The 16118-nt window shown below is 34.2% G+C and overlaps 3 protein-coding genes across 4 annotated transcripts; 2 read left to right on the top strand and 1 right to left on the bottom strand.

Annotated features, from left to right (window-relative positions):
* The first annotated feature begins 7970 nt into the window (after positions 1–7970).
* LOC123709520 lies at positions 7971–10503 on the top strand. The gene is made up of 5 exons (XM_045660916.1): positions 7971–8173; positions 9002–9169; positions 9417–9526; positions 9879–10040; positions 10378–10503. Exons 1-5 carry the CDS (start codon positions 8098–8100, stop codon positions 10501–10503), a joined length of 642 nt encoding a protein of 213 aa, XP_045516872.1. The 5' UTR covers positions 7971–8097.
* A 1263-nt stretch (positions 10504–11766) lies between these two features.
* On the top strand, positions 11767–12731 carry LOC123709972 (general odorant-binding protein 84a). The gene is made up of 4 exons (XM_045661616.1): positions 11767–11944; positions 12048–12109; positions 12192–12342; positions 12500–12731. Exons 1-4 carry the CDS (start codon positions 11767–11769, stop codon positions 12583–12585), a joined length of 477 nt encoding a protein of 158 aa, XP_045517572.1. The 3' UTR covers positions 12586–12731.
* An 89-nt stretch (positions 12732–12820) lies between these two features.
* On the bottom strand, positions 12821–15499 carry LOC123709973 (low choriolytic enzyme-like). Of its 2 annotated transcripts, none has more exons than XM_045661617.1 (7): positions 15232–15499; positions 14817–14984; positions 14508–14654; positions 14210–14365; positions 13960–14093; positions 13731–13816; positions 12821–12920 (listed from the first exon to the last, which is right to left on the bottom strand). In XM_045661617.1, exons 1-7 carry the CDS (start codon positions 15413–15415, stop codon positions 12836–12838), a joined length of 960 nt encoding a protein of 319 aa, XP_045517573.1. In that variant the 5' UTR covers positions 15416–15499; the 3' UTR covers positions 12821–12835. The 2 variants fall into 2 exon arrangements, with proteins under 2 accessions (XP_045517573.1, XP_045517574.1); XM_045661618.1 differs by lacking the exon at positions 12821–12920 and adding an exon at positions 13287–13513.
* Between the last annotated feature and the right edge of the window lie 619 nt (positions 15500–16118).

Below are 16118 nucleotides of genomic sequence, written 5' to 3'. Positions count from 1 at the left end.
TTAGTTACATCATCAGATGGCCGCGATCTTTAACGCGATTTGTGATTTATTCCGGATTAATAATATTAGATATAATGTATCTAATCACCTTAAATATTTATATATTAATTGCTAACAATAACATATGACTGTATATACAATAGGTAACAAACTAACATTTTGTTAAATTATCATATTATATTAATTAGCTTTAATAAAAATTTGAAGAATGTCCTTTACATCCTCGGGACAGAAAATAAACAGAGTTGTAACACAGTAACGTAGTTGTTCTTTCTGTGTATCTTACATGACTAAATTGCACTCAGTTGAGCTTTTGATCTTAATAACGTAAATATAAGCTTCAATATTAATTACAATAAACATTGTGACTGGCATTTACCTATCGTTTAGCTTTATAAAAAAATAATGAAATATTCTTCAAATAGTACCTGGAAAATGAAAGTTAAAACTCTAAAGCCTTATAAAAATTGTAGTATATTCTTTCAATAAAATAAAAGGAGCGTCATCATTGGAATCTTAGCTGTAAGCAATGTGGTAAATGCTTTTGGTTTGGTCGCTATTGACGAAGATTGCTTATATAAGAAAGAAAACTGTTGTCGCAAGTGGATGGAGTTGAATGTTGAAACGTAGTGCTTAGGATTGATGCAACAGCAAAACCCTGACAAAAACAACTTTTTTTATTTTATTGTATAAGTGTTCTTAATATAAAGGAAGTTGATGTGGTGGAAACACAAACTTTACACAGTTTTTCTATCCACCAGGTCGTCGAATATAATTAAATCATTAACACACATATATATATATACTAAGGCCAGTGACATATAAACTGTAAATTTATAACAATCAAACCATTCAAACGATTTAAAATTGCACGTAAAACGTCATATACAAATCTAAGCACTGACGCGCCATAGATAGCCGATGCAAGAAACCTGTTCTTGTCGAGAATTCTCATTCACATACAGGTGAGTTCCTATATTCGAATATATTTTAATGACGTATATAGCATAATTTTTGTTATGCATAATTTATAATTGTTTGACTTATGTAGTATTTTTTTAATTTAAATTTAATATTGTTTCTTGTACTATTAGTAAGAAGTGTAGCTGGTATCGAGTTTATTAAATTTGGAATGATGTAATCTAATGTTTTTTTCCCATATAAATTTTTGTATTTGGGTAATAGAAATTCGTTTTTTAATTTTCTACGTGTTGAATAGTGATACTGTGTTTTAATTGTTTTGAGGTAATTTTCTGTAAAGTAGTTTTCATTTAATAATTCTAGTTGCACTTTCTCGTGTATAAGTATAATTTTGAAAAATGCAAATAGCTTTCTATAGTCCTCTTTATATTGTGATTTTAATTTTATGGGAGCAATTGTTTTTAAAATACGTATTTGTATTGCAAATATTTGATTTAGATAAGTTTTGCATGTCCTCCCATAGCTTGAAAGTCCATATGTTATAATGGATTCGGCTAGTGCTTTGTATAGTAGTAGCAGAGTTTTAATGGTATTTTATTTTTTATTAAAGTGAATTTGGCAAGTATCGCTCTTAGCCTATCACAGACAGAATTAATGTGCATTTTCCAGGACATTCAGTCATCTATTGTAAGCCCCAGGCACTTATACTAATTCTAAGGCGTTTGCAGCTTTTGGGGTACGAGTTATAAGTATGTGCACATGTGTGGTTGTGTAAGATTAAGATGGGTGTACGTGAGCTTAGATTGTGACTGGATCGGATATGCATGAACTTTGTTTTGTTAGGATTTAGTCCGTCGTGGGACCATTTAGCCAATGTATCGAAATCAGATTGTAGCTTTGTTTCTGCTTCTTGGATGTTAGGCCCTGCGGCTACTAGGCATGTATCATCTGCAAATTGGAATATCTGACAATACTTTATTACGTTAGGTAATGTGTTAACGTAGGTAAGGTAGTGTATAGGCCCAATGACTGAGCCCTGAGCCGTACCTTCTGTAATAGATATTGGAAAACTTTCTTAGTTGCACACTTTAACACGTTAAGTTCTGTCTTGCAGATAGTTTTCACACCACTTGAGTAGGTTTCCTCGTACTCCGCAGTCATTTAAGTTCTGTAGGATTACGCTGTGCTTTAATGTGTCGAATGCCTTACTGTAGTCAATAAACACTACTAGAACATGATCTTTTTTATTTAAATATTTATAAATGTGGTCTATGAATGCGGATAGCAATTGTGTGGTATTTTTATTTGGTTGGAATCCATATTGTTTGTTAGAAAGAATATTGTGTTTTTTTATAATAATTTTGAATTTGTCCACATATGTATTTTTCTATTATTTTGTTAATTGTTGGCAATATAGTTATTGGACGATAATTATTATAGATTTTTTTGCTACCATTTTTGTATATTGGTCGTACTATGCCTGTTTTTAGTAAGTTAGGATATTTTCCAGTGTAAATGCTCGTATTAATAAGGTTAGCTATGGCTACGTTGATTTTATTACATAATGTTTTAATATCTATAGCTCGTATTTTATCTGCACCTGGAGACTTTCTGTCGTTTAATGATTTAATTATCTTTGCAACTGATTTAGGGTCTGCTGACTGAAATCTCATACTAGTGTTTTCTGCACGCTGGTAAGAGCTTTTATCTAACAGTGGATTTACACAGTTGGTTGCTATATTACTAATACTATTGTGAAAGGAAGTTGCAAAATTATTTGCAATATCTTTACATGTAATATTTTGATTTGCAAATGAGTTCTGTATAGCTACGTCGATGGATGTTTTAATTTTTCCTGTTAGTTGGTTTAATATGTCCCATAGATTTTTTAGATTATATTTATTAGCTTCTATATTGGTTCTAATTGTTTTATTTTTAGTTTTATTTATTAATTTATTGACATAATTTCTGGTTTTATTATATTTTTGTTTGAGTATTAAGTTGTTTGGATCTTTTATATATTGAGTAAAAAGTTTATCTCTGTACTGACATGCTTTAATAATTCTATTATTAATCCAATGGTTACTATTTCGAAGAGAGTTAGATTTAAGTTTAACTGTAAATTCAGATTTTTTATATGCTTGAGTTAAGTTATTTTGTATGAAGTTGTATATACCAATAGGACACTTAATTTCTATTGTCGGCTTCCAATCAATTTGCTCTAGAAGGATCGTTAATTTATTATTGTCAATTAATGTTTTATATGTTGGAACATCCTGTAGCTGTGTTTTAGTGCAAGCAAGCACGATCGCTCGATGGTCCGCTAGTTTTGTGCCAACCGCTGCCGTGTATAGGTCGTGTGTTTGGGATCGAGCGTATATGTGGTCTATGCATGATTTTGTAATGGTTCTTTTGTATAGTTCCGCCCTAGTGTAAGTTGTGATCCCACACATAAGGCCTAAACTGTGTAATGTGTTGCAATATTTATGTTTTATAGGAATGTCTAGCTTTAGATTTATATTAACATCTCCCAATAGATACAAGTCAATATTTTTCTGACAGTTGTTCTTAATAATATTATGAAGTTCGTCAATAAACACGTTCTTGCTTAGGCTAGGTGGGCGGTAAATAGCACAAATTTGTGCAGTGTATTTTGTCTGAGTTGTGATGGTAAAAAGTATATTCTCGAAATGTTGGCTTTTTACAATTTGCATATTAAATTTATGTTTCTTTGTTACATATACTAAGATACCTCCACCTTTCCTACCATTTCTGAGTGCCGAAAACATATGGTATCCATCTAAATTATACAGACAACTGATTCTATCAGAAATGTTAGCCTCTGTAAGCACAATAACGTCAACAGCGCCAGCCGCATATATACATTGCTCGAGACTGGCAAAGTATTTTATGATTGACCTTATGTTTATGTGTACACACAATAGATTTAAATGTCTACTGGGAATTTTACTTCTAAAATCATTTATGTTTATACAGTCTTCTAATTCACAAATATCACTAGTTAAACTATCCATCTTAATAATAATAATTTATATGCATTTAATTTGGTCAGTTAATTGACATTCTGTCTTTTTTAACACTTGTATATCCAACACTGATCTTAGGTTTTGTATTTTAGTGTTTTCATCCTTTCTTGCACGCACCATACCGTTTTTCAACCATACGTATTTATATCTTTGTTTATTCTTTAATTCCTGTTTGGCTTCCCATAAAATGCTTTTGTTGTATTTAGTCATTGCTTCCCTGATGAATACTATTTTGTTATTGTTGGGTTCATAGGGGCAAACATCGGCCACCATAGTTTTAATGGTTTTTGCAGCTTTAATCCACTTTTCTTGGGTTGCTTTATCATTAAGTTTTACTTGTATAATGCCTGGTTGGTCGTTTTTACCTTGGTATCGCATTGTGTTACGGATACCGTCGAAGGGCTGTTTCAGTTTTAATGCTACATTTTCAACTAATTTTCTCACATTCTCTTCACTCGCAGGGGGACGTTTGCTATTTCTATAGAATTAGCAAGTTTCTCCTGTTCCATCTCATGGAAACGCTGCTCCAATGCACCTACCCTCAATTCCAGATTTTTGTTTTTGTGTATTAGTTCCGTGTTTTTTCTTTCTAAAAATTTTATGGTGTTTTTAAAGGCATCAATACAACCTAATAATTCGTCCAACTTCGTACTGTAAAATTGCAGAGATTGGTTGAATTCGTTTATTTCCTTCTTTATAATTTTTTCTACTTCCTTGGAATTTTTCTGTATTAGCCCCTTAGTGTCCATAGGTATATCCTCCTCTGCATCCTCTGTTAGATACAAAGAGGAGTTTCGCTTCGGGGATTCTTGTTGGCATTCCATACAGGTCCAGTCCAGGCTTGGGGCCGCCTTTAATGCGGTTATCTATTTGTTGGTAAGACCACTGCATGTGGTATTTAGGTGTACCATTTTTTCACATCGGGCACATTCAGATCCAGGCAAAGATTTATAAAAAGATTTATTACATTGGTCACACTTCGACATGATTAGATTGTCTTAAAAAGATCGTGTTGGAATATGCGCATGTCACTCGCACGGCTGCGCTTCGACGACTGACGTCGAATATTAAACGTGATATTGACGTTAAATTTATAATTTTTTATTCTCCAGTCTCTTCAGTGAAAAGATGATATTAGGTACTGTCTTTAATGGCACAATATGCTACGGAATCAGATTCGACCAGAGGTCAATATTCTCATCGGTTATCAGATGTAGTCTCTCAAGCAAAATAAACATTTGTAGCATCAGATATATCCCTTGTTGATAACTATAATTTTCGCTAAAGTCAATGTGCAGCTGCAATTTGATTTATGGTCAAGCCATCTATACATATTTTTCTATATATGTTTGACGCGTTGATAACAGAGTAGTAAATGATACCATACCATACCATTCCACAAAACATAAATGATATAGTAAAAGTAAATTACACTTTTTTTTCATGTTTACATTATTAACCTATTTGACAACATATTGACTTTAAAATAATGAAAAATTCGTTGTTTATTTACGTAAATAGGTAGGTAACAAAGTTGACACACAATAAAAATACGCAGCACGTTGACCGCCTCGCAGCCGACTGACACGTCATAATACAGACATCCCACCCAAACTAGTACAAAGTCTATTTTTTTTTTGAAGAAGGAATCTCGCTGTTGGCGTTAAGGGCCTTTACAGCTCAGCTCGGGCTGTTTTGGCGAGCGTAGCTCGGCCAGAAGTACAAAGTCTAAACAACTCCATCGCTATTTAAAGTTGCGATTTACTCAGTAATATAGTATTTTTGACAAATTCACAAAGTACGCCGGCCAAAGTCTACCGATTTTACAGAATGTTTTATAAATATTGACATTACTCTTATTATGGTAATAATGTATTTAAGGTAGGTTGATATAGTATAAAATAAAAATATTTGTAAGGAAAACCTTTCCGTTACCAAAAATGACCACAATGTTACTTTACCAAAAACAAAAAAAAACTATCTCTTTATTTTAATTTTGAATGCTTATTAAATCGAGGTATTTTGTGTTTAATATAAATTTTAAAAGAGCTTATATAATTATTACGAATAAAACAATAATCACAGTTGAGGGACTAGGTTACCTGCGCGAAATTTGACGATGATCTATAGAAAAAAAGGAGGAAGTTTTACAATATGTATGATGACCATTTTTCATGTAACTCTTGGTAACATAACATAGATGACGTGGTCAGCAAATGTAAAGCATTCGAATTCGTATATGTTTAAAGAATTTTTATTGAGACATTATTAAATTATATTTAACGATCTGTTCTTCCAGATCAGAAACTTTCTGGGCGAGATTAAGTCAAAGAAAATCGTGGTGATATATATGTATGCAACTATATTCTCTTTCCTATCAGCTGTGGCCATTCTCTGCTTTATTGACTGGTTTCAAAATTTCTATACGGCGTTTTATTTAAACAACCAAGGTATTTATTTTGTTAATAATTTACCTGAAACTAGTAGGGCTTGTCTTATCTCGAATCGATTCTTTTTACAAAATTAACTTAATTCGCCTATTGTTAACTGATTTATTTATTTATTCATAAAAGCTTTCCAACGCTCGACACACTGTCACATTGGTACAAGAAATACAAAATACAATACTTAATATGACAAACACTTATATATTAGGTCCTTACATATGAAATTGGCGTTTTGTATGGGAGGAATGTCGAATATTGTTAAATATAATATATTTAATTAATCAAAGTATGAACCATCGTTTTCTATGCACTTTTGCCATCTCATATGTAGTTCATTGATCCCTTTACTAAAAAAACCAGTCGGACGGGAATCAATAAAATCTGTGAAGGCGATTTGGACTGCCCCATCAGAGTTAAATTTTTTCCCTTGCAAGTTGTCCAAATTTCGAAAAAAATGGTAATCTCTTGGAGCAAGGTCCGGGGAGTACGGAGGGTGTCTTAGACATTCCAATTGAAGCTCTTCTAATTTTGAAGCCGTCTGTTGTGCAGTGTGTGGTCTAGCGTTGTCGTGAAGTAGCAGTGGCGTGGAGCGATTGACCAGCCTAGGTTGTTTAGCCGCTAGCTTTTCCATCATGGTTTGCAATTGCTGACAATAGACATCAGCCGTAATAGTCTGGCCAGATTTGAGAAAACTGCAATGAAAAATACTGGCACTAGTCTGCCAAACGCTTACAAGTAACTTTTTTGGGGTTAATTTTCGCTTCGGGCAGGATTTGGCTGGCTGGCCAGGATACAACCATTGCGCTGAGCGCTTCCGATTATCGTAAAGAATCCATTTTTCATCACAGGTAATGATTCGGTTTAAAATACCTTCATTATTGTGCCGGTTCAGTAATGTTGCGCAATGTTCAATTAATTCGTGAGGTACCTACATTTCAAGCTTTTTAATCTTCCCAATTTGCTTCAAGTGAATTAAAACAGATTTATCACTAACACCACAGCCTGCAGCTAACTCGGACGTGGTTTGCGATGGATCCGCTTCCACAATAGCCTTCAATACTTCATTATCAATTTGGGTCTCAGGCCGTCCACGGGGCTTGTTCTGCAGGTCGAAATTTCCAGAACGAAAACGTTGGAACGAAAAACGAACTGTGTTTTCTTTTGCAACATGACCGCCATACACATCATTCACCCTTCGAGTCGTTTCCGCAGCACTAGTGCCACGGCAGAACTCGTACTCGTAAATAATGCGATACTTTAAGTTTTCCATTTTGTAAAATGAGTGACGCAAACAGAAAAAAAAACAGAAGAAAAAAACAAATGAATGACGGTCATCGAAGCACAAATACATGAGTAAATAGCTGTACAAATTTGAATTTGAAATTCCTAACCAAATAGGAGGTATTTGAGGTCAAAGTGCACGACAAACGCCAATTTCATATGTAAGGACCTAATACATACACAAAGAGATAAAAAAAAATCACAAGAAGTCCTTCTGGGATAGAAATATGCCGATGGTATGCTGATAGCAAGAAAGTCATGGTGTCCGGTGGAGTAGACTTAAAAATTAAACTTGAGGAACCGCGATTTTAAAATGTGTTTAAATTATTACAGTGAGTCTGCATCTCCTCTCTACCTTCTATGTGGAGTACATCATAGAATTACTCCTAGAGTTTCAGTTCATGATCGTTGTAATTAGACTAACTCGTATACTAAGGGTCGTTAACGGTAGACTGTCGAAGTTGCTAGAAGTATTGGGTAAGTAACCAAATATTTTATTAAATCTCTCTCCCGGTGATTCGAGGATTCTTATGAATAAAGCCCTGTGCTACCTTACGACCTCTATTTATTCCTTAACAAAAAAATGTTTCGGTGATAATGTTAAAACTACTACCATACGAACAATTATAAGCATGTGCATGGGAAGTCTCTTCAGCCCAGTGAGCGTCGATTCAAACAGAAATACATCACGGTTTTAATTTTACCAACTAATTAATTAATTATGTATTAATAAAAACACTAATTTCCGTTTGTATTGTCTGGTTATGGAATTATGAATTTTTAGATAAAAAGAAGCGTAGAAACAAGAAACTATTAATTAACAACTTCACACTCCCCAAAAATATTCTTTTTAACAATGACTCAAATCAGATGGAAGGTGAGTGAGTCTTGCTTCTTTTACACTCTCCCTGGTGAGGGGGATGTTTTAGCTCGTTTAGGGCGTATGCCCCCTCGGGTTGTTTGTGTGTTCGCCTCAAGTATTGATGTAGGTACCGAGGAGCGACGCTCGACTCGGTCTAGGGGTCCGAGCATGTCAAGTCCGGTGGTGGGGGGAAGGTGAGTGAAACAAACATTGATATTCTTATATAATATCTAACACACACACACACATACTTTCTTACCATAAGTACTTTCTAACATAAGAAATTTCTGTGTACAACCGAAACAATTGTTGTTTTTTAGCCGATTTAAAGCTTGAATACACAAAGTAGGCCTATTGGCGTAAACTAGGTTTAGGCTTAAAAAAGGTACTCATAACAATATGTTTACTGCGAACTGAAAATTATACCTGCTATAACTATTTAGTAAATGAAGAACAGGCGAGCGAAGAGATCCGAGTACTCTGGCTGGTATACGAGTTGGTGTGTGATCTGATTCGAAGAGTGAATCGAGGCTATGGCCTCATACTGCTGCTTCTCTTGCAGTCATTTTTCCTTCACTTCATCATGACACCATATTATATGATTAACCTTTGTGAGTATAAAATGAAACTTTATGTTCGAATATCATTCTTGTGCACCACCACCTAACGGTGGAGAACGGATAGAAAAAAGGATATTGGCACTTCGACAATAATTAAAACAGCTTTATAAAATTGTTTAATTAATTTAATAGCTACGTCTGTCTGTTATATATTAAAAAAATAACTTCAAATAAAATTAACCGTGTACACAAACACTCCAGTTATGATAATGATTTTCGTAACCGACTTATATTCCAGACCAAATTCCTTCAGGACTGTCGACATTAGGTCAGCAAGTGGCCTGGTTCCATTTCCACGCTGCTAGCGTTATACTCATTGTGGAACCCTGCCATGGAGTGCAACAGCAGGTACTTTACCCGAACGCGGGTTTAAAACACCATTGTAAGCTTTCCAAAGAGAAATTCAATATACTTAAGGACACAAGTGCCTCAGATATTATTCGTCATGCGCTTTATCTAAACTGAAAGTTTTTTTCGCCGGCTTTTCTCTCGGCAAAGGGCTCTCTCAAAGGGTGTAGCCTTTTCTTTACCGATGGATAGGGATGTTAGTGTTAATGACGTGCAATAACCTAATACATGTATCTTATATTTCATAATAAACATATTATCTTTTATTTTTATTAATAGAAATGCCATCTGTTTCAGTAGAGTCTGAGGAACTTTGTATAGACGACATTGTTGTTTCTTTTGACTGTTACAGATGGCCAAAACTCGTTCTCTAGTCAGCAAGTTGATGTGTCAGACGAGGCCTTATGGCAGTCTTTCGCGATCTCTTGCTGCTTTCTTCAGAAGTCTCACCTTAGAGCAGCCGCTGATAGCGCCTTTGGGAATGAGCGTGCTTGAGAGACCTCTACTCATCACGGTTAGCGCTTATTACACGTAAATACGGAACCCATTTGTCTCTTAAAAGTGTCGTGTGGTATTTTCAAACTAATGTTTATTGAATTGAAGTCAGAATCGAGTTGGCAAAATGGTTGCTGTGAAGCTGAGTATTTTTATCTATATTGTTTATACATACATATAATTCTCACGCGCAAGTATTAGTCAGTACAATTACAACGTTTTTAAGTAATTATAAATATGTAATAGAAATAAACATTTCATCATTTCATATGACTATAATCATTCTCTTTACGTTACCTAAATATCCTGTATATTGTGTATAATAAAGTTTTTCTTTCTTTGCTTCTTTCTTTCAGATCCTGGGGGTGGTATCTACATATCTTGTACCTCGACATTATTTCTCTTTTCCCAACTCCACTGACAAGATATTTAATGGGACTGACACTGCGCATGTAGCAAATAACCTGTTATTGGAAAATTAAATTTATTTTTATTCATTATTTACACCTGTGTCTCATTTCAAATTTGAAAAAAAACATTGTTGTATTGCATTTGAATATTAAAAATTATGTTACTGTAAAACTCCTATTTTACTGTTAATTCCATGATAATTATAAATGCTGCGATTACCATAACCGACGCGAATGGATTTGAGTCAAAGGAGAAAAATGAAACAAACAGTAATGACACAAATTAATATAATAAATCACACTACAATTCTCCGTTATCATTATATTCCTCCAATTCGTGTTCGACCTTTAAGATTTGTTCAACAACTTCTTCAGGCGTCAAGGCCACGCGATCATATTTTGTGTGCTGTAACGATGTATATTCTTCGGCATCATCAAGTTCGTCCATAACAGCCTCTTCCCCATAATCCTCTTCTAAAGCGTGTGCTTCCTCTGCAAGGAAATATGTCGCAAGATACTCAAAAAATACCGGCAGATTTTTCACTATATTGAAGTCGTTTTGTAACGACCTGCCTTCATCTGGGTTGGTTAGCGCATCTAAAACAGTTAATATTATTGAAAACTTTGCCACAATCGAGAATTTACTAATGATATGAAGACAACTTAAATTTTCTTTTGTTTTTAAAGCTGTTTCCGATAATGTTTAAGTTTCTTATTCGTTTGTAAAATTGAGACAATAACTTAACTAATAATAATAATTTTACATTTACATTTATGTATAATCAAGAATTTAAATATAAGCAATACCTTCAGACCTAACTAGAATATACAGCACCGAAAGGCAAAGTATAAGCTCGATTGTCTTAACGAACATATTTCTTCGGTGACACTTCACTATCTAGAGACGCTGAATATGAATTATCGCATTTTTATTCAAATTTTCACAAGATAAGAAAGACTTAACGAGGCAAAAAACCACTTGGGAAACCTTGGATTATTTAATTGACTATTGAACTGACAGACAATATATGTATCGCACTATCATGTATCGTGTGACTTTCTCTGCATGGAATTGGAATTAAAAATCTTTTCGAGATGCTATTTAATATATTTAAAATCACAATTCCATTTCAGCCGATGACAGCAAGCAACGTTTCATAACTGTAGCTTTTATAATTTTAAAATAATCAAGTAATTGCATGTAAACGTACGTAATAAGGTAAATCACAATAAATACCCAATTAAGCTACTTAAATATAATTAATTCAATCACTGTTGCACATGAAACCTGCAGTATAAAGACACGATCTCAATTCGACACTGCATATAATCACCATGAAAGTATTATTTGTCGTAACGCTGGTTATTATAACTTTTTCTTTCGCGAAATGTTTGAGCAAAGTTCAGCAAGTGAAAGAGATGGAACCACGGACAAATTTAGAATCACGAGAGAGCGATTTTGATTTAATTGAAGTTTTGACTGAATGCAATGATAGTTTTCGGATCGAGATGTGTAGGTTTTATTCATACGATAAGTAAAACTTGTTTAAAAATCTTTAAGGATTTCTAAACAAGTTTTACTTATCGTAATGCTACATTAACTAAAATTATTTTAGCTTATATAGAGGCGTTAAACGCAAGTGGAAGTTTTCCAGACGAAACAGAAAAAACTCCTAAAGTAAGTAAGACTTAAACGTCATATTACATTAATATAAATGATATAATATTGTACCATAGCTTCATAAGTATATTATTCGAAGTGTTACATCCGCTGCGTATTGGAGAAGACAGGTGTGACGTTAGAGGGGGAGGAATTTGACCCGGAGAGGAGTGCCATAGTGCTGGCACAGGTCAGAAAGACTACGCCGGTAGAGGCCATTATGGACATTGCCAATGACTGTGCTAAACGATGTATGTATTATTTGGCTTTGGTATACAGTGTAATATGAAATCATTTGAGTTGGAAAGTTTGTTTGTGTGATCACGCTGAGAGAGAACAAATTCTAGTGTTACTTGTATAGACTTGATTTATATCTAATATTTTAAAAATAAATTTAATGTTTTTCAGCGGAAACGTGCAAGTGTGAACGATCATACCAGTATTTGAAATGCCTCATGGAGACCGAAATACAGAAGTATGAGACAAAGTCATAATGAAACTTAACTAGATACTGGAGCCCCGCATAAAGATTTAAAAAAATAAACGACAATTCTTTAAACTGATTGCTTACAATGTTTATGCACACTATTTTTGTTTAATATATAACAATATTATACAATATTAAAAATGTCTGAACATAAATTCGTCATATGAAATAAAATGCATTGTTATATTATCTTAGTCTTTAATTCTTGTCTCTTATTAATAATAAAAATTATTGTTAGGCCAATCATATTGTCATTTTCACGAGATGACCACGTCGGAGTCGGATTGCTTATCGCCGAAAAAACTTTGCCAAATCGAGCCCAACCACCCTGTCTGTGGCTCTCTGAAAACATTTTTTTTATTAGACTTGATTCATTTTTCTTCCTTTATTGTATAATTTTATTTAAAAAATAGATACATACATATACTGGACAGTTTTTTGTCGTCGACGTCGAACGAATTTAAAACTTATATACCAATCATAACATAAACTTATTTTGCGCGTAATATGATATAATGCACTCAGCCCATCGAAACATCTTGGTATAACTATACTAATATTAAAAAGCTAAAAGATTGGTTTGTGTGAACGGAGTGCGTCTTAAGTACTACTTCGAATTGAAAATCCTTTTTTATTGAAAGGTCTATGCATGTATACGAAGAAAGCAAGCGCAAAATCCAAATTAAACAGTGAAACATTTCATCGCGGCTAGTTTCCGTTTTACTGCAGTTACATTTAGAAGACGGCTCGACTGATTTGAATGAGATTTTACTCTGCGGTCCCTACATAGAGAGACTTAACAGATGCCGCAGTCTTTATTAGTTACTGCAAAAAATAAATACTGCAATTTATGTTAAGATCGATACCTAGTTGGTGAGGAATTTTGTGGCTTCCCGGTAGACGTCTCATTAATACCTTCAGAGTTGGGGGGTGCGCTAAAAATTGCAGTGCACAGTAAAAAAAAAACAATTCACTGGATTACGACGATTTTATGACTTATCAATTACAAAAAGTCTTATTTAAAATTGTCTAAATATCGAATGGCTTACATTAAATAAAGCGTTGTAACCCGATAAAATGCTATGTAACTGTATTCATATTAAACTTCGACTCTTAAAGTTACGTTACATTATTATTTTATTGTTTACTTACTCCTTTTTACAATTATACATGTTGTTCACTTTCTTTACATCCCCTCGGCTTAGACCTTCTCTTTGACCGATCTTCGTGTTGCTGATCTGTGGGCAATATGACAACCAAAATTTTTGATGTAATTAAGTAATTAAGTGATGTAAGCACAAAAACAAATACAGTATAGTAAATACTGTACTTGTTGTAGTATTCTATTATCAGCTATGATGGTATGCTATCTGGAACATACCTTGGGATCAATCGTTTTCTTGGAGTTTCTGGAGAAGGCAAATTCCGAGTAGTGCATCACACTGTTGTAGTCGTAGCCAATGCCGAAATTATCTGTTCTTTTTACATCAGATTTCTTGAAATTTATCTCGGTACCTATTTAATAGGAAATAATTAAAACAAGAAATGTATCTTTTTTGCTACTTCTCTCAATAGTAAAAAAGTACTTACTTATATGTAAAAAAATACAATATAAAAAAAGACTGACTTACCAGGTTTGACGTTATCGTAATTAATTGTTACAAAGTCGTCTCTCTCTGGCCGGCTCTGCTCGTGCATGAACCCTATCGCGTGGAGAAGCTCATGCAGCACCGTACCCTTTTTGGAGACACAACCTGGTGCTTGCAGATTTACCTCTTGACGGCCGCCTAGCGTTATAAAGTTCTAATTTTGAAAATATTTTCTTTATATGCACAACAAGATCCAGAGACGTTATAACGTTTCTCTTATTCTCTGTCCTTTATTACTTAAGCTTCAAAATGTTTTATAAGTCCTGGTATTCGCACTCACCCAGTCTGCCAACGCTGGACCAGCAGCCAGTTTTGGAACTTTTGATGATGATGTAGTCACTCTGTCCACTGTAAGGTACGAACCGCAAACATGTCAGGCGATGGTAGTCGGCTATGGCCTTACGTATTGTGTCTTTCTGCTCCTGAGCTTTAGGAAAATGTTATATGATGTTAAATATTTTACCCATTATTGATAGAAATTGGTCAAAATACATAAACGTGGAAGGAAGCCTTCATATATTTCCTAGAGTCTAGAAAATCTAGGTGACTTATAAAGGGTCCTTAAAGAAAGATATCTAAATTGACTTACTATAACCGCCGTCAATAATATAAGGGATAATGCCATTTGTCCACCGCGCCGTCTTGTCCCTCATTCCATTCCTGGCCAGACCCGGTATCAAGATGTCTCCCTCTAGGTAGCCGCCCATTTCTTCAGGGTTCATCAAGGACGACTCAGTCCACTCCGTTAGGGCTGCTCCTAAAAATCCAATGGAGATTTTGAAAAATAAATACATTTACGGAACCGCTATATTTGACTTAAATGGAAATGAAAAGCCATTTGTTATCACGATATCGTTAAGGAAAGGAAGCGTTTCCGTTAGCGAATTCCGAAGCGTGTCAATCAGTTTATTAGCTATAAATTACTTTACCAAATTTATATGGCCTATTTTTTAAATGTATTTAATAAATATCTTTACAAACAAAGCATTCATAAAGGTACAAACCGCTTTCATTTGTTGGCACCCCATACGCCTGTGGTCCCAGGTCAGATACGTCGATTTCTCCATCTCCCTCGATCCGATTCGAACTCAAGAAATCATCAGAGATGATTATAACTACGTCGTCGTCCTCTATAGGCAAAGAAGTGGTCGTTGTTGCACAAAATAAGAGTATTAAAAATAAAGCCATTTTCTAATGATGTACTAGGCCCGCAGAAGGTGTGAGAATATCTGAGTAACTTTGAAGGTGCGCCGAATTTATATTTAAGGATAGAGTAAACAAATGTCGCGTCACTCGTCATTCCCAGATAAGAAATACACGCAAGTTTAGTAATTACTTAATTTACAGAATTGCAAACAATTCGATACTATTCACACCTTGTGACCGATTTTAAATACTAAAATATTTTACACAGCGCAGTGATTTGGAATCTATAATCGAGGCTCAGTAGAAACTGACAAACATCGTAAACTTAATAAATATTTATTGCTTATTTATTATCTAACTAGAACTGTTATTCGATTTTGATTACTTTTTTGACTAAACAACAATTTCAATAATAATTACTTCATTTGAATGGAATTATACTAGGAAAGTATAAAAATCGAGATGAATAAGACTTTCCTTTATTAAGTGTTAGAAATTCAGTGAGATCAAATCAAAATGAGTACCATAATGTTACTTGCCATTGTCGTGTCTTGTACGTCGATTATAAGTGAAGCTGCAGCTGAGGACTGTTGCTGCCCATGTGAATGCCAAATTATAAACTCAGTATCCAGCGGCCGTAATCAGTCGGAGAAATATCAAAAAACTGTTCAGGATCAATATCCCTTTTTCTTACTGAAAAGATTGGCATACACACACCGGATAAAGGAACAAGAAAGGGGCGACC

Source organism: Pieris brassicae, chromosome 5 (assembly GCF_905147105.1).
Source record: "Pieris brassicae chromosome 5, ilPieBrab1.1, whole genome shotgun sequence".
Classification (NCBI taxonomy): domain Eukaryota; kingdom Metazoa; phylum Arthropoda; class Insecta; order Lepidoptera; family Pieridae; genus Pieris; species Pieris brassicae.
Note: the sequence above shows the minus strand (reverse complement) of the source record. Positions and strands in the feature narration are given on the sequence as shown.

What these genes read in the sequence shown, in the direction of transcription:
- LOC123709973 (XM_045661617.1), bottom strand. Translation starts at nt 15,415, where the DNA reads ATGGCTTTATTTTTAATACTCTTATTTTGTGCAACAACGACCACTTCT. An exon ending in GTCCAGCGTTGGCAGACTGG is followed by an intron (nt 14,366 to 14,507) that starts GTGAGTGCGAAT and finishes TTATAACGCTAG; the next exon opens with GCGGCCGTCAAGAGGTAAAT. An exon ending in ATGTATAATTGTAAAAAGGA is followed by an intron (nt 12,921 to 13,730) that starts GTAAGTAAACAA and finishes AAATGTTTTCAG; the next exon opens with AGAGCCACAGACAGGGTGGT.
- LOC123709520 (XM_045660916.1), top strand. Translation starts at nt 8,098, where the DNA reads ATGATCGTTGTAATTAGACTAACTCGTATACTAAGGGTCGTTAACGGT. An exon ending in GCCATGGAGTGCAACAGCAG is followed by an intron (nt 9,527 to 9,878) that starts GTACTTTACCCG and finishes TGACTGTTACAG; the next exon opens with ATGGCCAAAACTCGTTCTCT. An exon ending in AGAGACCTCTACTCATCACG is followed by an intron (nt 10,041 to 10,377) that starts GTTAGCGCTTAT and finishes TCTTTCTTTCAG; the next exon opens with ATCCTGGGGGTGGTATCTAC.
- LOC123709972 (XM_045661616.1), top strand. Translation starts at nt 11,767, where the DNA reads ATGAAAGTATTATTTGTCGTAACGCTGGTTATTATAACTTTTTCTTTC. An exon ending in AAACAGAAAAAACTCCTAAA is followed by an intron (nt 12,110 to 12,191) that starts GTAAGTAAGACT and finishes TATTATTCGAAG; the next exon opens with TGTTACATCCGCTGCGTATT. An exon ending in CAATGACTGTGCTAAACGAT is followed by an intron (nt 12,343 to 12,499) that starts GTATGTATTATT and finishes AATGTTTTTCAG; the next exon opens with CGGAAACGTGCAAGTGTGAA.